The following is a 24,911-nucleotide window of genomic DNA, read 5'->3' on the forward strand; positions in this document are numbered from 1 at the left end:
TCTAGCTCGCGTTAAGGTCGATTCAGAATGGCCATGGAATATCCTCTGAACAGACGAAGCGCATTTTCACTTGGATGATGCAGTAAATACTCACAACTGTTGAATTTGGGAACCAGAAAATTCGCACGCTATCCGTGTTTAACAATTGTTAAAACTGTAAACGTTTGCCTAAATGTGTCATTTCTTAATAAAACGCTCTCTGGTGGTGACATGTGCAGCTAATATTTTCCCCCGAAACAAGTTCCTATCACTTCATGAAGTCCTCTACAAATTTTCACAGTTTTCTGATGACTGGTTTCGCCTGTAGGCTACTTTAAAATAGGGTCTTTTAATTATGGATGCCCTATATATTTCCTTGATAGCATAAGAATGATAAGCAAAATTTAGGAAACAGTTTCGTAACGGATGATCATGCACTGTTTCTGTAAATCAGGCTTTGAATATGGTGAAGAAATTCTGCAGTGATGCTGATTCCAGAACAGTGGAATAATGTACAGGGTCTTTATAATTAAAGTTCCACTTTGAAATGGCCATAAAAGAAAACTACTGGACAGAATGTTATCAAACTTGGTAATAGTTTACAAGAGGTCATAGGATTTAATTTTCCGCAAAAAAAAGAATTCAAAAACTCACCACCAGCGGTGAATGGCGCTGTATGCAATATTTTAAACAAAATAAGACATGAAGACATCGGTTTAAAATGTTTTTAATCGTTTCTGAAACGAAACTGTTTGTGGGGTTATGTAAAATCGCAATGGCTGCATGGCTTACGGCAGGAGGAATGCAAATTAGAATTATGCAGATGCGCTTTACACGTCATTTGATTTTTCAGCTGTAAAATTTAGCCTCCTCGTCAGAGCTTTCATTGTTACGAGTCGACGATGTCTGTATCCATGCAAGACGTGCTTTTCTCGTTAAGTGTTATTATGAATGAGATAGATCGGGTTACTCCAAAGCCACTGTTTATGGTGATAGCATAAACAATCTGGCGGAATCGAAAAATGCGATACACCGACATGTCCGTAAAACATTCCTCCTGATATGCTAAGAGCTACTGTTGAGAACGCAGTAATGCGATTTAACTTGTTTTCAGCAAATGGTGGAAGCCACATTGAACATGCTTTGTAACACGTTTTAGAAATGGTTAAAAACATTTTAAACTGATGTCTTCATGTCTTATTTCGTTTAACAATATTGCATACAGCGCCATTCACCGCTGGCGGTGAGTTTTTGAATTTTTTTTTTTTCCTTTTGCGGAAAATTGAATCCCATGACCTCCTGTAAACTATTAACAAGTTTTATAATATTTTGACCAGTAGTTTCCCTTCTATGGCCATTTCAAAGTGGAACTTTAATTATAAAGACCCTGTATAGCAGCTAAGATCGATTATTAAAATTATGAATTATTAAAATTTGGCGAAGTTTCGTAACCGATGAGAAAATTTTAATAATTGATAACTATTGTCCTGTGGGAATGTTGATTAAGTTGCAATTTGTAGTAATTTTACAGGTCCAGGATAGATTAACTGAATAATTCGAATTTTGGATAATTCGAACTTTTTCCCAATGACTTTGGACTTCGAATTAACCAAGTTCGACTTTATTTGCCATGGATATTCAAATATACACGAGACCATAGAGGGTTAAGAGCCACTGTGATATTACATACGTATGAGCCATCCCAAAAAAATTATTCAAGATCCAACAAATCCAATTAAATATTTATTTAATCTTTGCATAATAACAGTTGCAGACCTCCGAAAAGGTTCACGAACTACTTTTTAAAAATCACCACTCTAAATATTGGAGATTTCGGATAATAATTCTTCGAGAACAGGTGTATCAATGCCATCAGTAATCGTGCGGAATCATAGACTTACCTCGGTTGATAATTTCGATTCTGGGATGGAAGCCCTCATCCCGTCCACCAACTACAGAAAAACCGAATCGTTTTTGTCCAACGTCCAAACAAATCTTAACGACCAGCTCTTGGTGTTCTTTCACGTCTTTTAGCCCCAGATGATCTGCATCCTAAAGGTATTAAAAAAAGAGGATTTTATTCGAGACCATTTTCTAGTCAAATCTGTAAATTCCATTAAAAATTATAAATATATATATGCGAAACCTTGTCAAGTTGTGAGACACCATTCCCATTTCCTTCAGAAAGATTCCGATCATTCTCATCACTTATTCCATTTCTTAGTCTATTATTGTTCGTTTCGATTGGATTTCTATAATCGTCTTCTCCGTTAGAAATTGTAATGTGGCCGTTTCCGTTCAACTGGCCATTTTCGAGAACATTATTTTCGGTGAAAGTGATTTTCTCTTTCAATATCGTTGGAGAGGAATAAAGGCTTGAAAAAGACGTCTCGTTTTCACTTGAAGGATCCCTGAAGCCATTGCTGCACTGCCGGAAGGTACTGAAAGTTGTCAAGCACCTTGGATCTTCCCAATTTGAAATCTAATTCGGGAGAAAAAGAAATGCATGTGATACACGAATATTACTGGGTGTTTAAAAAAAATCGCCAAAATGAAAGGGCAATTCAGGCATACGATAACAATCCAATATCACATAGGAACATAGGTGTGCAAACGCCATCCGGAGCCACTGCAGGGAAATGTTACGTCACACACTTGTAAATACAACTCGTTGCATCCTACACCTGGTATTTTTGAGAGGGTGCGGCAGTCCATGCAGCGTCGATGTAATAATGCGTGTGTTAGTGTGTCTGGAAAAATCTTTGAGCATATACTGTAGTATTATTGCTCATAAATGAATTATTATAGAACGATTTTTCTTTGTCGTTCTTGTATTACGTACTATATTTTAAATGACGTCTGCTGTTTCCGGATGACGTTTGCACAGCCATGTTCCTATGTGATTTTGGATTGTTATCGTGTGCCTGAATTGCCCTTTCATTTTCGCGGTGTTTTTTTTTCGGTTTTTTTTTTCGGATACACCTTGTATACAGGGTTAACATAACATACAGTAAGTTCACCTGTTCATTCTACAGAGGATTAGCGAAAAAATTTGTACACCCATGGCTATCCAAAAAAGTGATTTTGCGATAGAAAAATTAGTTCAATAACCACCCGATAGGTGGAGCTTTCAATGCTCAAATACACAGGGTGTCCCATAAATTGAGGTACAAAAAGAGGAGGATCAAAAGGATTGAGAAATGCATAGGAACCTATGACCAGAAACGTCATCGCACCCCACTAGGCGACGCTGTTCATGACAGCGATAGAGGGGAAATACGTGATTGTTCCTCTTATTCGAGCGATAGTTGCCGTAGGAGTAGGCTGACCATATTAAATTTTTCTCAACCGTATTTTTCTGACCATATTTATTTTTCTCGAGTAAATTTTACTCGAGAAAAATATGGGAAATTGAGCTTAGAAATACGGGAAAATACGGACATCGAAAATTATTGCCAAAAATAATGCCGAATCAGAAACAAATTGTAGTGAATTTAAAAAAAAAAGACAAATGTGAGATGTATACTCTTGTTTGTATAGTCGTAATTATCGTAATGTCATTTCTGTGTTGGAAAGGTAGTGCAGTTTTAATCGTTGATTTCAAGAATAAAAAGTCAAGTTGGCTTCGTGGAAAATACGTGAAAAACCGGGACATTTTTGCAAAAAAGTCGGGACAGCCAAAAAAAGCAGAAAAAACTGGGACTGTCCCGGGAAATACGGGACGTATGGTCACCCTACGTAGGAGGATCACGCAAACCGTATACGAACAGGGATCTGGCGGAAAGTGAAGATAAATCAGATATTTCCCCTCCAGGCTGTCGTGAACAGCACCGCCTAGTGGCGCACGATGACGTTTCGGGCATAGGCTAAGATAGACTTGAAAGTCTGGACTGGGTCACGATGGTGATTTCTGGGGAACGTGATGATGATGTCAGCTCATATCAAGGCCGTAGCGTGGGGGGGGGGGGGGGACCTGACGGTCTGGTCCCCTCCCTGAAATGTGAGAAAATGACTGAAAAAAGGGTAAAGAGAATGACCAAATATATTTTATATCACTTTCCCCCCCCCCCGAAATGTAAGTGGTCCCCCTTCCGAACAAAATTATTTCTGGCTACGGGCCTGGCTTACATATACCCATATGCATTAGATCAGTTGGCTCTACCTTTGACGCTGGGGGGAGGGGGTGGTAGCAATGCCCTTTTCCTCCCCCCGGATGAGGTTCCTACGCAATCCTCAATCCTTTTGATGTTCTCTACCTCCCCTTAAAATTTGCACCTGTATTTATGGAACATCCTGTATGCACAGCAAATGAAAACATAATGTTGAAAACGCATTTATCTCACGTTCCAGAACACCAGACGTATCAGTGAGTAATGTGATGTTACTAGACATGTTCTCTCCATTACAATATGTGCCATATGATGGCGATGTGTGTGAGTGTATTGTATGCTGAAAATATGTATTGTTTTTTTCCCCGTTTCGATTCTCCATGCATTTCATGTCCACAACACACGTGCATACTCATATTGTCGTGTAATGCTGACCAAAATGACGGTACTAAGCGAGATGGCTTATGTATATAGTACAATTGTATGCACTGTAATTACTTGCGAGCCGTTCAGAGGCATGCTTCCAATACGAAAAAATATCCAAATAACGTTTAGACCTCAGATGCATCATTCAGATTACAAATGGATGTATAGTTGTTATATAAAATGAAAAATTAACTTTTATACACATTCCCAAACCCAGTAACAAGCTGTTTCCCCGTCTCTCTTGTTGACAATAAAAAAAATTACACGTTTCTAAGTGCAATATTAACTGAGATATTCGAATTCGAAAAACGGAGGAAAGTTGGGTGAAAACAGCATTAAATGCTGGGAAACCATTCCACTCGCATTAAATGCTGTTTCTTTTCTCAACTTTCCTCTGTTTTCCGAATTCGAATATCTTAGCGCAGCGTTTCTCAACCTATGAAAAATTTCTCAACCTAAAATTCCGCAGGCAGACTTGATAATTTTATTTTAACTGGATGGAAAATTATTCAATTGTTGTAATTGATATTATAGTAATATCCATATGGATTAGCAAATAAAAAATGTACCTACATACTTAGGTTCATTATACCTCATCAAGGAAAATGCGGGAAATTGAGATTCTAAATACGGGATATCTCTAATTTGTAGCCAAAAATGCTATTTACGACAAATTTGCTAATTACTACAAAAGGGGGATAAAAGGTATCTACAAATCGAAGTAAACAAAAATTTAACAGAAAAAAACGTTCAAATGATCCAATTACTGTAAAATACTGGACGTCGCCAATTTTCTTTGAAAACGTTGCCACAAGTCAGCAAAATCCTCAATTGTAGTCAAAAATTAGTGAAAAATTGAGGGAAAAAACAGTTTAACTTTACAATATTAGATGAATATTTGTATTTATACCCAAAATTATCATGTTATAAAAACAGTGTTTATTAACGATTTTAGTGAACATTATTTATTTAAATAAACATCATTGAAAAAACTGGACAAATGTGTAAAAAAGAAAAAATCCAGAACCACTAAAAATACAGAAATGTCCAGTGATACGGGACGCAAGTGGTCCGTCAAATTTTTTGACATTTTATTGGTCCTTGGGTTCAGAAAGGTTGAGAAACACAGTCTTAGCGAATAACGCACTTACAAGAAAACGTCGAATTTTTTTTTTTTGTTAGCTTTAAGAGAGACAGGGCAACAACTTTTTATTTGGGTTTTTGGGCACACGGGGACTGTATAAAAAGTTATTTTTTTTATTTTAATAACTATACAACCCCTTGCAACATGAATAAAATATCTGAGTTCTGCGCGTTGTTTGGATTACTTTTTCTAATTGGAAATATACCTCTAGAACCAATGGTTCGCCAGTAAAATGCAATTTGCCTTGTTACCTATGCACCTTGTATAATAAAATGTATCGGAGCAAATATCGGAGTTATCGTTTTTGCACCCTTATATTAGAAAATCGTCGAGAGCATACTTTGAATAAAATGTTCAAAAATTCCGCTATCGACCTGATAATTGTTTACAGCTGCAGACCGCTCCAAACAAGCCAACGTATTTTATCGTTAGATTAAAATTGGAAAATAGACACAAAGAGTTATACTTTTATTTCATTATACTGAATTCTCAGCTAGATTGAAATCTTTATATACAGTACATGTAAGACCTGGCATTTTTAAACGATAAATTTAATTTTCTAAGAACGAAATCCTCAAACATCTGGGATAAAATTCTGATTATCAAAACTTATGCTAGTGACAAAACATTCTTCGACCAATCCATTCAAAAATAGCAGCAAGTTCTCGTAGATATATATACTTGGCCGTTTTGACATTGGAACTTCGTTATAATGGAAATTCAATTATGTCAAACTTACGAATCAAGTCTAGGAGGACCAAAAAACATCCAGTTCCCGCTGATTCCTAATTTGATTTCCGTTCTACTTTGAAAATCGGAACATTAGGTTCAAGTATCGACATCGCACAAAGTACTTTTCGTACACTTTTCTCCCTGTAAACACCATGTTAGAAATCTCTTTTAAGATTCCCATAACGTTAGGAACATTCATTAGATGTGCAAACATGCACTAACATCGCTTGGTAGTGAGTCTAAGATTGAATTAATTCTTCTTTCTAACTTCCCACGTAAATGAAAAGGTGTTGAAGCCTTCATTATTTAGTTTTTATTATTATTTTTTTTCGTCAAGTCATTACGTATTCTCAGTGCCAAACACTCGCATGTCCTAGTTCTATTCATTATAGATTATTAAAAGACATTGACGAATTACCAGAGTGAGGAGCGTGCCTGAACAATGGAGGAGAGAAAAAAAAACGTCATTTCACGCTACAACATCAAGATTGTGTTTTTGAACTTCCGCGAAACCAGAGACAATAAAAAATATTCGAATTAAAGCAAAGTAATAAAGATACAAATCTCAAAATGAATCTATATCGGGATTATATACAGTCCAAGCCGCTTAATGTGATCACGTCGGGGCTCGGGGTTTTCGATAACAAAACGCGAATAACTATGCAGGGCCGTCTTAAGAGCATCGCGTTGGCTCCCGAGCCAAGTAATTTTCCTGAGACCCCATCTACGTAGTAAATTCTAGAAAATTTCAACCAGATCTCATTTTTGTGGGTCCCTCTTCGTTTGAGGCTCCCGGGTCGTGTCTAGGTGGGCCCATGCGGTAAGACGGCACTGTAACTATATCCCGTTTGCAAAAGTCACGTTTGCAAGTACGGTGACCACACATCCCGTTTGGCAAAACGGGACAACTGTTTTTCTTTGCCACATAATTGATTGCAAAATGTTCACAATTGTTCCTTTTTTTTTAATTTTATTCTAAAACGACTCTCCTTTTCCCCCCTTTAAAATCTTGCATTTATATCCTTTTAACGAATATATGCAAGATATATTATGAAATGAAGATAAAATCTTGCTTTCTTTTATTCAGCCATTGTGAGGAGTTAGGATGAATCTGTCTAGTGTACAAGGTTGTTTATAATTAAAGTTCCCTCACTCTCTGATTAGTTTTTCTCAAAAACTAAACTCATCCGTATGCAGCCAAATTTTCAAGATATCTAAACGAGACCACGGGAGAGACATTCATGGAATAAAAGATAGTTCAATTTCTGACCCCCAGGTGAAAAAGTGGCGCTTTTTATTGCATCTTCTTTTCTCCTATCCTTCCTAACTATTTTTTTCGTACAAATGTCTCGTTTTCTTCAACGAAGCTTGCTTTAATTATGAATCTTTATTAGAATCGGGAATGAAAGTATTTTTTGCATAATTTTTATAAATTGTGTTATAATGAATGGACTATAAATATTCATCTCACATGCCAAGTTCATTTCTTTTCCGTGAAATACATTTTAACAAACTTGTTATAGCACCGTATTTCTCGCCAAGGGTTATTTATAATCACCATTTGGCAATTTCGCCGACATTTGCCAACATGTTCGGCGATGTCCCGTATTAATTATCCCAATTTACCGTTTTTTCCTCGGTTAAATATGCTCACCCTAATCATAAAGAAATTGAAACAGAATTTTATGGTCTCTGATTATATTTTTCGCCAAAAAAGGTCTTAAAAACGTCAACCTCGGTTATAACAACAAAATTTCGTAGAATCTTCAATGTCGCGCGCGCGCGTTATAAACACAGTCAAACTTTAGTTACTATGGCGTATTTTCCTGCCTACTGCCTCTGGTTGCGTTGTTGCAAAATCCCATTTCAACGTGAGAAAAGAAACATCACTATTTTGTGTTGCGCAACATCATTGAAACTGTTCTGAAACAGCCAAAGTTGAACTTTTGTATAGCATGCAGGAATACTCCTCACAATCATTGTTTCTGGACAGTCTGGAAAAAAGCTTAATAGGCTCTGGAAGGGATAGGCCTTGGATCCTTTCGTTTCGATGGGAGGAACCCAAAATTCATTTCTTCCTGTGTGCTCCCACATCTAAGAGTATATATAAACTGCTTTTTACTTATTAAATTCATTTCTGAGATGGCTTGCGTTCCTTTTACTTAATTTTTAACCATACCCCATGCTCTCCGCCTGCTCTTTGGGTAGAGTGGCCAGATGAGGGACATGAGAAACCGGGAAAAATCCTGAAATTCCTAATTAAAACCCGGGACAAAACGCGGAGATGGATCGCATAAATCCACTTACAGACAGGAATTCTTGAGCTATGGGTCACGACCCACACTTGATTCGCAGCGGCTTCCTAATGAGTCGTGCGAATCCACTTACAATCCTGTTATAAATGCGCTTATAGCGTCACTGGTTTCACTAATTATTAAAAACACAGTCTTATGGGTCACAAAAATGAGTCTTGTTGTTGATTTTGAGTCGCGGCTGTAAAAGGTTAAGAACCGCTGTTATAGGCATCAATGGTTTCTGTATTATCATTTGCACCTTTTGGTCGATATACAGAATGCTTAAAGAAAAATGTATAAAAAGTGCGATTTGTTTTCGGGAGCCTCGTCGTTTTTCCGATGTCAGACTTAAAAAGAACGTTTTCGCATCAAGTTCGGGTTTTTTTACAGAAACATCAGGAGAAACTGTCACAAGGCTTCAAGGGGCTTTTAAAGAAGAATCTCTTTGAGCCAAGCATGGGTTTTATGAATGATTTTCTTGGTCTAAACGTAGTGATACATCTACATCTTTCGCTCTCCTTCAGCAAGCAAAGAGGACGAAAACATTCGAGAAACCTCCACGGTAGTAAAATGTTTGATCGTCGTCGAACAATTGACGAATTGTAAGCATCGACAATCATGGCGGTTTCAACGTATGGGTTCACCCAGGCACGGCCCAAGGCCACAGATGCACACAGGTCTCATATTGATGAGATCGAAACGTGGAAAAAAATGTTTAATACAATACGCAAGGTTATAAACTGGAGTTGTTGGTACTTCAAGTCTGGTAAGGTATTCCTCTATCGACAAAAACTTGAATTACATTTTTTTCTGTACCAAAAAAATCTCCCTTCGTGAAAATAACTTTTTCGCAAACCGCATTCAAATACAATGAAACCTCGCTACAACGATACTATATACAACGATATTTTTTCAAATATTATTTGGAATTGCCTGTAGTCTAATGTTAAACCTCTCTCGATACAACGATATTCTTAAATTCGATAAATCTCTCTCTAACGATATCTTTTTTCAGATTTTTTAAAAACCGCTACAACGACATGCTTCAATAATTTGCTCAAAATCGCTTTGAATTTGATTTTAACTTCGTCACTTGTGTCTTCCTTCTTCTCAATGCGTCTTATTACATCGGTATTTGGCACCACGGGATCTACGAAAGCAATCAGGAAGTACGTAATTGGTATTGCTACTTTCTGTGTATGACAGAAAGTGCAACGCTGTAGTCAACTTACGGGGGCAATGCATCTAACGGAATTTTATTAATCAATTGCAATTTTTTGCGGCGAATAAATATATAAAAGAGCATTTTGTAGTGGTACTAACGATTAGAAAATATGACAATAAAAGCATGAATTTGATGACGTGATGATAATTTGCCTCTCGATATTACAATAATGCCTCTACAAAGACATTTTTTCTTGATCCGCAGAGTATCATTATATCGAGATCTCACTATACCAATTACTTCAATTTTTATGAATTTTTAAACTATTTATGAATTTATGGGGCACCTTGAGTTTTCGTTACATCAACTTTTCGGAAATGCAACAGGTATGATGAGACAGATGATTCACGAGACGGATTTACGTCAAAAACCGATTGACGTCGCGTGACATGAAGTATTTGAATTCCATTCTCATTTTTAGAGGACTATATTTTTGTTTCGTTTTCTGTTCATTTCTGCTGGTGGAGAAATAACGTACTGGCGAAGTTTTTTAATTTATGGAATAGATACAGCGAGAATTTATCTTTTCACATAAGAGGCAAAGTAATACAGTGGTACCTCGTTTATACATCCCTCAGTTAACTTTCACATTTATACGAAGCTTGGCTTCGGTGTCGCAATGTTAAAATAATTCATTTATTCGACGTGAAACCTCAATCATTCCACGTTTTCACTTCAACTCGAACTCCGAATCTTTTGAAAAAAACGTCATTTATATTCATCAAATGTGCACAATTTTTGTATGTAATGAAAACGCGTTGATGCAACAGTTTTTCTTGCATATTGCCACCGCAAAAGCCATAAATTTAAGGGTGATTGCCGACGAAAATAGACAGGCTGATGCCCATTTAGATTGGACACTTAAGTGATTTGTTCATTGCTTGTTTCTAAGAATACGCAGACGCGGCGAGCCCCAAAGAAACTGGTTTCAATTGTTTTGACGGCCATATGTCCTTTCAGCATTTTTTTTCTCCACATATGTTTTCAGCGTTATCCCCAGAGGGTAAGAAGGCTCATTTTAATCGTTTGGAGGGTAGAAGTCTGCCGATAAGAAACACATACGGTACACATACACAGTAAGTTCTTTCGATTATTACCTTTAGAATTTTCTTTTGTTGAGTTGCTTTGCTTGCTGGCTGTGTCAAGTCTACCGTTAAATGTCGAGAAAACGAAAAGCGCTTTCTCTACGAAAATGGAAATTTCGGAAGAATTCGACAATAATTTTAAATTAATGACGAAAGTTGATCTAGCAAAACAGTTGAATATACCTATGTCCACTTTGAAAACGATTATAAAGTAGAGAAACAAAATCAAAGACCAAGTTGCTGTTTACGAATCATCTACTGCCAAAGAAATGAGAGTCCAAGATGTGAAATTTTCCCAAGCCGAAAAGGTTTTGTCGAAATTTTTTTAAGTGAGCTGAAATGCGATTTCGTTTTTTTTTTCTCTCAAGTATGATTGAAATGATATATTTTTTTAATAACAGAATTGGAGATGCAATTAAGAACATCGAATTTATAATATTTTGTATGTCGGGGGGAAGACAAGTTATTTTTTTAAAAAAGTCTCAACTATTCGACTTATACATCTGTACGGCGGCGTTTTTACTCCGACTCTCGAACGTCGTATAAATGAGGTTCCACTGTAGTACCAAAAAGAGATAAAATCCTTTGAAAATAAAGTAAAGATGGGAAAAAAGACATGTGAGGTAAAAGTTTCTTTGAGAAAGAATTTTCTTGCTCGAGGTTGAGAAAGTTTCTTTGGCAAGAGGCGGCAGGCGAACAACCGGCGCGCCGTGGAAGCATAAGTTAAGCTTAAGTTACATTAAAATGTTTGGTTTGTTTTCTTTTTTGTCTTTTATGTTGAAAACAGAAAGAGTAAGAGAAAGAAAAATGTCTTTGAAATATTGAAGGGAAAAGTGAAGAATTTTTTTCTTGCTGTTGTTGCCTATTTTCTTTGAAGACTCGCGAGGGGAACATATCTGGGGAAATGGCGATTAGATAAGAGACTATATGTGTAGGGCAGGGGGTTCTTAACCTTTTTCAGCCAAGACCCAAGATCAACTTTGCGACCCGTTGGTCTATTTTCAAAATAGGAAAAAATGTTTATTAAATATTTCTGATTAATAACAGTACATATTACACCTTACCATGTTATGTAAAATTATATGTCAACGCTTTAAATACAGATATCCTTACATAAACAGTATCTGATGGAATTTTATTAATGTTGTCAGTAATATAAAACTTAACTACGGCCGACACATTCTCGTACTGCGTAATTGCCAAGTCCCAAAATGTTCTTCAACTAAAGGTGTAGAGCCTTAGGGAGATTTGTGAATCAAAGTGTCACAGTTAATAACAGCATTTGACTTGGCTCTACATCAGATACCACAACTTTTTACAGATCAAGATTCTCGAGACTTGGTTTCATTTTTTACATGAAATGTTTTTGATGGGATTTCACTTCTTTTTGTAAGTTCCGTAGGCCTCTTTTTTGACGTTGCGTACTTTTTGGACACCGTTTTATTTTCTTAAAAATTATATTTTGTACATTGTTTCATTATACAATTTAAAATACTCAAGTTAAAATGCCTTCTCACTATGGTGACCGCATGATCCGCATTTTAAAGGATATTCAAATAATTTTTCTATCCCCACCCTACTTTTAAAAATGTGTTCAGGCTTTTCCAGAGGCTTTCATTCTTGTCTAATTTCCTCGACTACTCTTCCCTCGAATTCGCCACGCCGTTCGATAACCCGCGCGCTTGACTTTCCCCCTCCCCTCCTGCAAGTACACCTGTGTCTTGAAGTCACTCTTTTGGTCACTGCCATGCTTACGCACTCTCTATAAGTCACTCTTTACATGCTTGCACGCTGCTGTGGTCATTCACATGCCTGCACATTGTTTTGGTCACTCACATGCTTTTGCACTGTTTTGGTTATTCACATGCCTGCACACTGTTTTAGTCACTCACATACGTACACACGCTCTAGGTCAAATCTTTTGTTTGCTACTGACATGGTTCTTTGCATTATGGGTCATTCTTTTAATCAGTTACACTTTTACACATGCTCTATATAATTTTTTTGGACATTCACGTTCTTTCACACTGTATGTCTCTTGATCATTTATACCTTTGCAGATGCTCTAGATTACTCTTTTGGTCATTCACATGCTTTCACACTCTCTAGGTCACTCTTTTGGTTATTCACATGCTTTCACGCTCTCTAGGTCGCTCTTTTGGTTATTCACATGCTTTCACACTCTCTAGGTCACTCTTTTGGTCATTCAAATGCTTTCAGAATCTCTAGGTCAGTGTTTCTCGACCACGGGGCCACGGCCCAGTACCGGGCCCTAGCACTAGTCACACTGGGCAGTGAGTGATCGCCGTTTCATTTTTCCCTGTAATTTCTCGTTAGTTGTGTGTATGACCGGGCTTTTCACTTACACAAAAGACCTTTACCGGGCCGCGGTCTTCCAAAGGTTGAGAACCATTGCTTTAGTTCACGCTTTTGGTCATTCACTCTGTAGTTCATTCTTTTGGTCATTCACATGCTTGCTTACGCTCTAGGTCATTCACTGACCAGGTTCTTCGCTCTGTAGGTCTTTTTTTTTCGTCATTCACATTCTTGCTGAAGCTCCAAGTCACTCTTTTGCTCACTCACGTGCTTGCAAACTATCTTGGTCACTTGATCTACTCCCTAGCTATCTGGCCAGATGCGGATTTATTGAAGGTTATACAAATTTTGCCGCCCTTCTCCTATTCTCCAAATTTTCTTGGACACTCAAATCAAATCACTCATTCCTCAAATTTGCCGTCCCGCTGAATTTTCCGCCCTGGGCGGAAAGCCCCGCTAAGCCCCCTGTAAATACGCCACTGGCGTCTTTCATCGTAGCTCAGTTGAATTCGTAATATTTAAAAAGTCGTGGATAACGATGAAATGCATAACTTATTATTATGTTATGATAACTGTATGACAAAATTTTGTGTATGCTCATCTCATATTTTTGTCGTGTATAACAAATAATCTGTACGTACATTTTAACATTTTACAGGCCGAATATTCGGATTGTGTGTTTCATTATTTTTACCCTTCTGATCCCCTTCTTTAGAGATTTTATCATCCAAGAAATTCACAGGGAAAAAAATTTCCTGTATGTTTTTGAGATTCCTTTTTTTCTGAAACAAAATTTGAATAAAAATCAGATCGTTTTTTCCATCGAAAATGGGTGATTTTTGGAAAATGTATCAATGAAAATTGTGCTATAATAAATGCAATTTTTGTTTCCGAAATCAACACTGAATTTATATATTCACACAGCACTGAACCAACACTACTGTTGTTATATATATAAAAACTTTTTTTTCCGGTCTCTTCGGCAAATTTTGAACAATTTCATATATACTTAGCAATCTTGCAATCATTTGGCATTGCTTTTTGGCAACAATTGGTAATATCCCGAATTTTCTTGTATTTCCGATCCTGAGAGGAATTTTCCGGATTTTTTCATTTTTCCTTGCTTTGTACCCTAAACACTAACTTCATACAAAATTTCATGTTTCTAGGGCTGCTAGAAGTGCCTGGGATTTTTGATGATCGTGAGTCAGTCAGTCGGTCAGTGTCAAAATAACGAAATTTTGAATTCAAATTTCTCGTGAACTACAGATGATAGAAATATGAGAAATTCAGAAATTTAAATTCGTAGAAAGCTTTAGATATGCCGAGTTTCAGATAACTGAACAACTCCAGTACGGACATATGAGGGTCTCAAAGTACCTAAGTTGCTTCCAGAAAAGGATGCTACGGTAATCCTGTTTTGCTCGTCTTGGCGGGGGCACGGCAATGCCCCACAAATGATATAATGCTCTTTTGGATGCTGACTTCTCCCCAAAAATATTATAATTATGTAATATTATATAATTATATATATGTAATTATGTATATTATATAACTATATACATGTAATTATGTATATTATATAATTATATATATGTAATTATGTATATTATATAATTATATACATATGTAATTATATACATAAATGGCTCATAGTGGGATCCCAAAAATGTCTGAATTCCAGCCCAGATAACTGAATTAGTTAAGATGCCATTGAAACAAGTGAAACAACGAATAAATTTATGGCCGGATTGTAAGTGGGTTCGCGTGACCCATCTCAGGAGCTCCTGTGACCCATTGGTTAAGAAGCACTGGTGTAGGGCTACATAAAATAAGAGCTTTGTCATGTAGCGCCGGAGTCGGTACCAGCTGACGTAATGCGTGACGCCACTGCTCTGATAGAACCGAGTAAGCCCGCTTTGCTATCTTGTTAATTAAGATAGTTTGCAATTGTGCTGTACTGCCTGCCCACTTTACTTAATTATTTCTAGAATTATCTTTTCGACTATTGTCATTGGTATCTTTCAACCATTTAAAAATTTAAATTGAGAAATTTAGTTACTTTTTTTATGAAATAAATCTTTTAATGCCCTAAGAAAACTCTACTCAAATCCTTTTCAAATGACATACGAACGTTAGTTGAATTTTACTGGGTTGATTGAAAGCCTTTTCGAGACACATAATTTCAATTATCTTTTGAATTCTGATAATTTTTAGTTGTACCATCTGGTCCTGGTGCCTTCCTTGCACATACATTTTTTTTCAGGACCTTCACGTCTTCCACTTGAATATCGTTGAGGATTTTATTACCCCATGCAGCACTCGTATATTGAATATCATTATCTCCATTAAAAACCAAAGCGAAAAAGTCATTGAAAGCACTACACATGCCTACATTGCTCTCTAACCTAGACCCTCCTATCGAGAGGGGGCCAACTGCCCCCTTACATCCATTATTGACGAATCGAAAAAATGATTTTGGGTCAGAGCCAATGTTATCTACCAACCTAGATTAAACTTACTTTTTACTATCGCTTTCTTCAAGGCTCTTCTTTTATCAGTAAACAATGATAGATTACCTCGTCCCCCTTTTATATTCTCCGAATGCACTTTTATTTTCAAGATAGAGGTTACGCACGCTGTCTGTGAACCATAGGAGGAGCGATGTACAAACACGCTTTTTTCGAACAAAGGGTATGACATCGTGCAAAACAGAGGACAGCTTCGTGCTAAATTCTTCCCATTGACTTACCACCCCTACTGATTCCAACCGGTCTTTGAAAACTTCCGGTAACCGTCCTCTCAAAACATCAAAGTTATTTCCCCGAAAACAAGGAACCAGTCTTTTGTTATCAACCTTACTCGAAGAAAAGTTACAGTGAAAACTGACGACACGATGATCACTGGAAGAAAACTCTTCCCCCACCGAAACATGTTGAACAAGATCCTCAGAACTAGTAAGAACTAAATCCAAAATAGCAGTACCCCTAGTGGCTTCTGATACATGCTGATACAAAAAATTTTCGAGCACCAACTTAAGAAAGTCTCTTTCATACTGATCTCTAGATGAAAGGTTCTCCCAATCAATACCTGGGTAATTGAAATCCCCTAGTATGAGAACCCTCTTACGCTTACACATGTAGGAAATTTCATCATGAAATTTGGCGATGTAGTTTGGATCCCTGTTCGGTGGATTGTAATAAGCCCCAACAATAAGTTTACCATGTCTTGTCAATAAGTTTATGATTGTTTTCAAACTCAACCCATATAGTTTCAATATCACTTCTCTTCACGTTACACTCTCTAGCCTTCAAACATGATTTCACGTATATCAACACTCCAACCCCTGTCCTATCAGATCTATTTCTCAAAAAGTATCGTATCCTGAGATGTGTAAGAAAGATTCATTTCCATCGTTTGCCCAAGATTCAGTAATGGCTATAAGATCCAGGCGCTCCACAACCATCATAGTTTCTAAAAAATCTTTCTTATTACCCAAGCTCCTGGCATTAATTAGCGCACATTTTAATTTGCCCGGTGATTCAGTGTCATTCGCGAAGCCATCCATGTCAGTGGTGGGTAATTCCCCGTGAGTACTGTTGTTATTATCATTAACTAACCCGTATTCCCGACTACGTGGTCTGGGAGTAAAAAACCTAACCTAAGACTATCGTAAAATTCCCGGACCCAGTCCTATTTAGATGGATCCCATCCGAACGAAGCCACCTATTGGTAAATGCGGGAAGCTCTGAGAACGTGAGCCCAAGTGAGGAGCAAATGTCCTTAAGGCCTATATTGAATTGTGGATCCTAATCCTATACCCCCTACTACCCCTTGGCAGCACTGGAATCACTGCCACATCTGAACCTCCCTCCCTAGAGGATAATAGTAAATCCCGGTACTCTGACAGAGACTCACTAATATTCGCTCCTACCTGATTCGTTCCCACCCACAGAATAACCCGCAAGGGCAACTTTCGGCGATGAAAAACGTCTCGAACGTTGCCAATCTTCCCCCAGGAAGACAACAGCGCTCGAAACCCCGAAAATCCCTACACACTCTGTTCCCACACAAGTTCCCTAACCATAGAATCGCCGATGATTAAACCCTTAACACTATCCCCCTCTACCTCATCCACGACCACCCATTCACCTTCTTAACTGTCGTTGTTCGTAGAGATTGCTTCTTCATCAACAGGTGGTTGCAACAGAGTCCCCCATCGAGGGGTTACAATACAACTATACAAACTATACAAATACAACGCCACAACAGGCAAATTGCCCAACGAGGTGGCTGACTTAAGAACATCATGGATCCCCGACCCCTACCTACTACTGCTACACCACACATGCACCCCCCCCCCCGCGGAACCCCCAACGAATCGGTACATGCGGGAATGTGCGTGTACGTGTAGTGAAACCTGACGTGAAGTTTTTTGTTTCTCTGTAATGCTTGTTATGTTGCCATCTGCCACCAGTTTTTCTAACTATGAGTGAAGTGTTATGATTGAATGATTTATCGTTGTAGGACTGTTGCTCTCTGTGGCGAGGCTTTTTAACGGGGAGATCGGCTCGCATTTGCGCCTTGAAGTTGGGAACCACAGAAAACCAACTTCAGCCGACCACCACTGTGGGGTTCGAACCCGGATCCTCGCATCGCGAGTCCGTCACTATAACCACTCGACCACCACAGCGGTTAGCGCACCAACCTCTCGATGAGTATAAAAAACAATCCGGCCGTTCGGAATCGACAATGAATTGTAGGTCCCGGTCTAATTAGTCCTCGTGTGCAGAAAATGACCATGGTGCGACAAAAATGATCAAATGATCTAAACTGTCGTTGTTCGTGGAGATTGCTTCTTCATCAACAGGTGGCTCGACGACAAGTGGCTCCGTTATAACCGGGCCCTCGAGAACCCTAACTTTTTCCCGTAACGCTTCGACCTCGAGTTCCAACCTTGCCCTATCCAATCACCTTTTACAATTGAAACTATCAGCTACTATACTATACCCCTAGACTAGGGAAATCTCCCGTCGCAAGCTCTACACAAAACTAGTCGAGGTCGAGGCATAAAATAGTGATACCATTCAACTCGTAAGTGAAACGGGGATTGTTCGAACCAAAATGAGCGTTGACCATGCACTTGTCAACGATAAACGCCATGCTTCATTCATTTGCCATGCTCCAATCATGTTTAAGTTGATCTGGAGCGATTCCCTGTCACTTTGATTCCCGACTATCCCATTAGCTTCACGTCATCTGCGAATTTGCTAACAATCCTATCGATACCCTGATCGAGTTTATCGATGAAAAGTGAAAAAAGTATGGGGCCAAGGACACTTCCTTGAGGAGCTCCACTCTCGATGCCTGTCCAATCAGAAAATTCCCCGTTCACCATAACCCGTTGTGACGTATTTCTCATCCACGATTCTATCGAATTCAACAAGTTGTCCCTAATCCCCATCTCATATAAACGCGTCAAGAGTTTACCATGTTAGACCCAATGGAATGCCTTCTGGAAGTCAACATAAAATACGTCGACGTTTTTGCCATTTCCCAAAGCCTTCGTCACGTGATCATAGAAGCAAAAGATAAACAATGTACAAAGATAAGTAAACAGAAGAAAATTAATATGAAAAACAAATTAAAACAAGAGAAAAGAAATCATTATGCCAAAGCACTCTTAGAGACTGATTATTAATGAAAGGAATATAATTCCAAATTAGTGAAAATTCTGAACAATGAAAAAATAATTCCAGAATGAAGGAAATATATCTGAAAAGAATATTGTGAAATATAAATAGTTTCAGAATTGATAAGAAAAAATGATATCAGAATTGAGTTATGAAAATTAAAAATTAATGCAAAAAATAATTTAAGAATTGGTGAAAGCCTCCAGTTATTTACCACAAGTGCAGGCGCCTCACCTGTTGCACACCCCTAAGGACGGCGCTGCGACGATAAATCACTCATTAGAAACAGTGAAATAAGGAACTAAAATGTAAAATAAGCTAGGTGAATACAGCAGGTGCTAAAAGTATCAGACCAATGACGTCACGTAGCAGCTCCAAGACCACGCCCACTGAGCTAAGGTGGCAAGCGCGACTTCAAAGGGATGGAACTGCCCTTACTGTATAGCCCTGGAAAATGTGTGGTTCCATCAACCACAACGAATCCTTGAGTCACGCATCTAAGTATTTTCTCTTTGAGTTGAAATTGGCGTGTTCTGTAGTGATGTGATACCACTCCAAGAATGATTGATAATGTATTTTCTAACATTCAACATCAGCACCACTAAAAGTAGGATTATTGTCACATAATTTTTTCTTTTGGCAACATTTTTTTCGCCCTTCTCACAGAAGCACTTAATGCTCTCAAGTAGTTACGTGTGTGTAATTTTTCCTTTTATACGACAGTTTCTTTGCTCGAAAACATACGATATCATGATTTTTATGCTTTTCGTGTGCGTGTTGCATCTTTCACGGTACATTAAGGAATAATGTTCTACTCTTAAAACTATGCGGAAGAGGAGAAACTGTTTACCCTTAGAAACCAACGAACATCAGAATGTTAGTCGAATTGTGCGTAAGTTGAAAGTGTGAAGGATACCTGATATTTCATTGAGATTAACCTCTTTACGATCACGGGTGTAATATTATGTCCTAACACCAGTGGAATAAATTCAAGCATGATGTCCGTGTTTTCTTTCCTTTGTCCTTACCATCGCGAAGCTTTATAGCAACCATATTATCTGCAAAAGTTCTTTTTCCTTTCCCTCCGTTCTTTATAATGTATCTTTCTACTGTATACATGTAAGAGCGGAAGAGAACACGAGGGTGAGGGTGAAAAGAAGACTCTAAAATACAAACTCTTATCTATATTATCTATTATATTTTTTCTTTTTATATTTCTTTCCCTTCTTCCCTTTTCTAAGAAGTGGTTAGGTGGACAAGGTTACCATATTTATCACCGATTCGTTAAATAGAGATAATCCAAATTTCTTGCCGTTCTTAGGTTCTTCGAGGTGGCTGCGTTGGGCATTTTGCCTGTTGTGACGTTGTATTTGTATTTGTATAAGTGGTTACAAAGGAGACATCCAGCCAATTACCGCCAATAAGTGTCTATTTCAGTAGTTCTCCAATGATGTAACATGGGCGTTGTTCATTGTTGGGATGTATCAATGGCTTAATACATTCCTGCTCAACCTATGGCCCGCGAGTCAAATGTGGCCCTCGGAGTCATCGATACGGCCCGTGACCTCAAACCTAATTTTGTTTTAATTAAACCAAGTGACACATTTCCAGATCACTTAAGTGACCCGCGGTGCAGTTCCACATCACTTGAGTGGCCCGTGACATATTCCCAGATAACTTAATACAAATGCAAGGACCCCAACAGGCAAATTGCCCAACGAGGTGGCTGAAAAAATTTGCCCATAACCAATATGGAGGCCAAATATAACCAAAATATGGATGTCAGATATAACCAATACCAAGTGCCTAACGTCACATTTACAGATCACTCAAGTGGCCCACGGTACATCTCCAGATCACTTAAGTGACCCACAGCATATTTACAGATCACGTTAGTGATCCACGATATATTTTCAGATCACTAAGGTAAGTAAGTAAACCTGCGGCACTGTTTCACAGATTGCTTAATGATTCACTTAATTAAGTTGCTCGCGACACGTTTTCAAATCAATGAAGTGACCTGCACTCTCCCAAAGATTGGGCATCCTGGCCTGGACATCATTTGTTCTCCAATTCAACTGGAGAAAGTGAATACAGAGATGGCAACGTGTGACTGCTGTGAAAAGTCAGCGAGAGACAAGAATTTCTCTAATAATGGATATATCTAGGATATTTCTAATGAATATTTCTTTATCTTTTTTACACTGCTGTATCATACCATTGTTATTATTCATATTGGCAGATAACAGTTTTTGGGCATCCACTTGCTTGTGAATCACATCATTAAATTTTTTTTACAAATGTTTAGCTCTGTTGGTAATGTTCCATTGTTCGAAAGCTTCAATCAACTCTGGCATACCGTGTTAAATGACTCAAGGACGTTTCTATCAACGCTCATTAGCGAAACATCATCAGCATACAATGCAAAAAAGAATGCTTTCATGAACCTGTGGATAGTCATCACATACCCAGGGGTGCACACCCTCCGGCCCACGGGCCAAATGCGGCCTGCCAAGTGGTTCCATCCGTCCCGCGAAAAAATGTGTCCCGGTAGAAAAGTATTGATACACACAACACGAAAAATGTCTATGCCATTCATGCTCAACTCATGGCCCGCGATCTCAAACCTAATTTTGTGAAAATTAACCAAGTGGCACATTTAAAGATGACTTAAGTGACCCTTTCACCTTTGAAAAACAAACACACTCCGCTTCCCATCTCATTGAGATATCGAAGCGTTCCCGGAGGATGGGTGTGTCTGAAAATTTTATTAAATATCTTCAGAATAATAAATAAAAATATTACATATAGATTGCACATATAAATTCACATATAATCAATGTAACCCGCAGTGCGGTTCCGCATCACTTAAATGGTCTGCGGCACATCTCCAGATCACTTAGGGGATTTCAGCGGCATATCAACAGATCACTTGAGGCATAGGCAAATAGCCTCTTTGAACGCACCCGAGTGGTGTGTTGGTAAGATGCTCGTCTATCACCGTCAGGGTTGCTGTCGCGGTTCCAGGTTCACACCCAAGGGAGGATATAGATGAGATATAAGATATTTCCCTGACGAACTTGAGGCGACCACCGATAGACAGCGCCTTCATTTCCAACCTATCTCATTAATGTTTGTAAATTGCAACGCAACGATATGGCCACAGTTGATGTAGTAGTAGTCTCTTCGAACGAGTTGGGGGGGGGGTGATTGTCCACTCACCCGCCAACGTGAATATTATTCTTTTTTAGTGAACGGGGAGGAGTGATCGCCTCCTTCACTCTCCTCAGTATCCACCTATGACTTCATTACCCCGTGCAGGGCCTGGAACCAGAGAGGGGCAACTGCCCCGGGTGGCAAAATGTAGGGGGCGGCAGTTTTAGGTGGGAACGAAGAACACCGTTATGAAATTATCAAATTCAAAAGTTGTCAGAGCAGCTAAAATTGTAGTTACGGTGATGACCCGTGACGCAGTTACGGAGCACTTGAGTGCCCGTGGTTCAAATCCACACCAGTCAAGTTACCCGCGGCACAGTTCGGCCTCCGTGCAGTTCCGCATCACTTATGTTACCTCCGCGGCACAGCTCCCAGATCGTCTAAGTGGTCCGCGGCACAGCTCCCAGATCGCAGTGACCTGCGGTGCTGCTCCTGATCACTGAAGTGTGCAGCGGCACTTTTTAAATTAGTGAAGTGGCCCTCATTCTCCTGAAGGTTGAGGGTTGAGTACCCTCGGTCTAGGCTGTTTGTTTGTGTGTGTGTGTGTGTGTGTGTGTGTGTTGTGACCATATAACTGTATATATTTTCTTCATAAAAATACATGGAATCCGGATCCATACAGGATATCACCAACTATCAAAAAAATTGTTAAAGGCAAGTAAAAATGCCAATTATAGCTAAAAACATTGTCAAAGACAAGTAAAGTTGCTATCTATCACTAAAATTGCTGAAATATAGCCAATGACGAGAAATAGAACGCTCGGAATGGGTAAAAATGTAATTTACCAAAAAAAAGTATATCTTTGACAAATATGTGAGGGGAATATATTTATATGAATATAATATTATGAGAGTCATAATTATCATAATATAATTTATAAGTCATGAAAATAATCTTATAATTCATAATTCTTGATTTCAAAAATTCAACTGAGCCTTGTTGAAAATAGAGGAAAAAAACAAGACATTAAAAATAATAATAATAATAAAAAATTTATCGACCAAAGTTATGGGAGTAGCCAGTAAAATACTGGTCATATGGTCACGCTTCATTTTCAAGTTTCTATCCCGCGGGCTGAAAAAGTTGTGCACCTCTGGTCATACTCGTACATACAGGGCTGCCCTTACCAGAGTGCTGGGTTCGATGCGATAATAATAGCGGGACCAGGGCTGTCTTAACAATTTCGGGGCTCCAAAAATGTTTGTGAACTTTTGGGTTCCGATTTTTTTTGGAGGGAAAGGGGGGTCTTTGTTATCCATAAAATATCCATAAAAAAAATATGAACACACAATTAAATGTAAATTTACGCAAAAATTAATGAAAATTTCGAATTTATGAAAATTCAGAACTGAAGAAAATTTAAAATTAATGAAAGAAATATTTTCAAAACTAATGAACAATTTGAAAACCAATGAACAATTTGAAAACCAATGAACAATTTGAAAACCAATGAACACAATTATTGATGAATTAAAAATAAGTAATTCCAGCAACTTTGAAAATTCAGAATTAATTAAGGAATATTTTCCCAGAATTGATAAAAAAATTCAGAATCGATGAAAATTTGAATTTAATGAAAGAATTACACAGTTAACGAAACAAATAATTTTCCAAAATGGAGATAAAAATTCAGGATTTATGAAAGAAATTATTTCATAATTAATGAAAGCGTTCAATAATTACCCTTCCACCCCCATCTGTTTGATTTGGGGCTCTAAGTCCCTTTGGCTTACAACTAAAAACAAAAATGCATGTAGTCACTGGGCAAACATACATTTGTGCTTTCGCCCACTCCCTTATGATTTCGGATGAACAAAGGGTAAATTTGACCATTGTATCAAATACATTTGCTTTCCTCGCTTATGGTTCCACGGCGGACTTCGCAAGACTAAAAAAATAAGCTTAATTTTCATAGTAGAAGCTCAGCCATTTCGTTTTACTTATTACAAAAAAAAAAAAAAAATTGAAGTATGATAGGACCTAAAATTGAGTCTTTACTTAAATTCAGCCTTACTATAAGACCGGTCAGCTGTCCTGCAAGACATTTTCACGATAGAATTATACAGGAAGTAGAAATGGTAGAGAAACGCTGCTTCGGGGATCCCGCAACGTGCTCGAATTTGGACAGAGTTGTCACAAAGTTATTTTAAATTTTATAACCTCATTCTAGAAACAGCACCATGACTTGAATGTTTGAAGGACAAGATTTCCTAGTCCTGCAATGGTGTCTAGAACAGGCATCTTCAACCCGTTGCGCGCGAGCACCACGGTGCTCCCCGAACCACCCAGAGTGCTCGATGCTCGTGTCCGATTTCGTGCTCGAGAGCACTTGATCAACAATTCCAATTAAACAACTTGTACACATTGCATTCAAGGATTGAAATCATCCTAATTTTTCATTCATTCGTATGTCAAACTTGCTGTAAGGGTGCTCTTCTTTTGATGATGAGTACAGGCAGTGCTGGTGACTAGACAAAGGTTGAAGGCTTCTGGTCTATAACATGAATGCTCAATCGATGATCCGCGGGACAAATGTCACTCTCGGAGTCATCTAATATGGCCCACGATAAATTACCAAATCACGCAAGTGAACCACGAAAGATTATCGAATCACTTAGGGCCGTATTCACAGACATGGTTTAAACTGTAGTCACAATTTTTTGATAAGAGATCGACAGGAATTGGTTAAAT

At 38.2% G+C, this 24,911-nt stretch overlaps 1 protein-coding gene across 1 annotated transcript in view; it reads right to left on the reverse strand.

The window, feature by feature from the left end:
• Positions 1-1,709: 1,709 nt before the first annotated feature.
• LOC149074130 (uncharacterized) overlaps positions 1,710-24,911 on the reverse strand; it is a 35,294-nt gene continuing 12,092 nt past the window's right edge. The window contains exons 3-4 of the mRNA XM_089246406.1: positions 2,126-2,461; positions 1,710-2,031 (exon numbers count right to left, since the gene is read on the reverse strand). Of these exons, the coding sequence (XP_089102532.1) occupies positions 1,852-2,031; positions 2,126-2,461 (516 nt within the window). The 3' untranslated portion in view covers positions 1,710-1,851. The remainder of the gene's footprint in view (positions 2,032-2,125; positions 2,462-24,911) is intronic.

Source organism: Pholcus phalangioides, unplaced genomic scaffold (genome assembly GCF_987345545.1).
Source record: "Pholcus phalangioides strain wild (caught in Gottingen) unplaced genomic scaffold, Ppha-v1.0 ptg000017l_1, whole genome shotgun sequence".
Taxonomy (NCBI): domain Eukaryota; kingdom Metazoa; phylum Arthropoda; class Arachnida; order Araneae; family Pholcidae; genus Pholcus; species Pholcus phalangioides.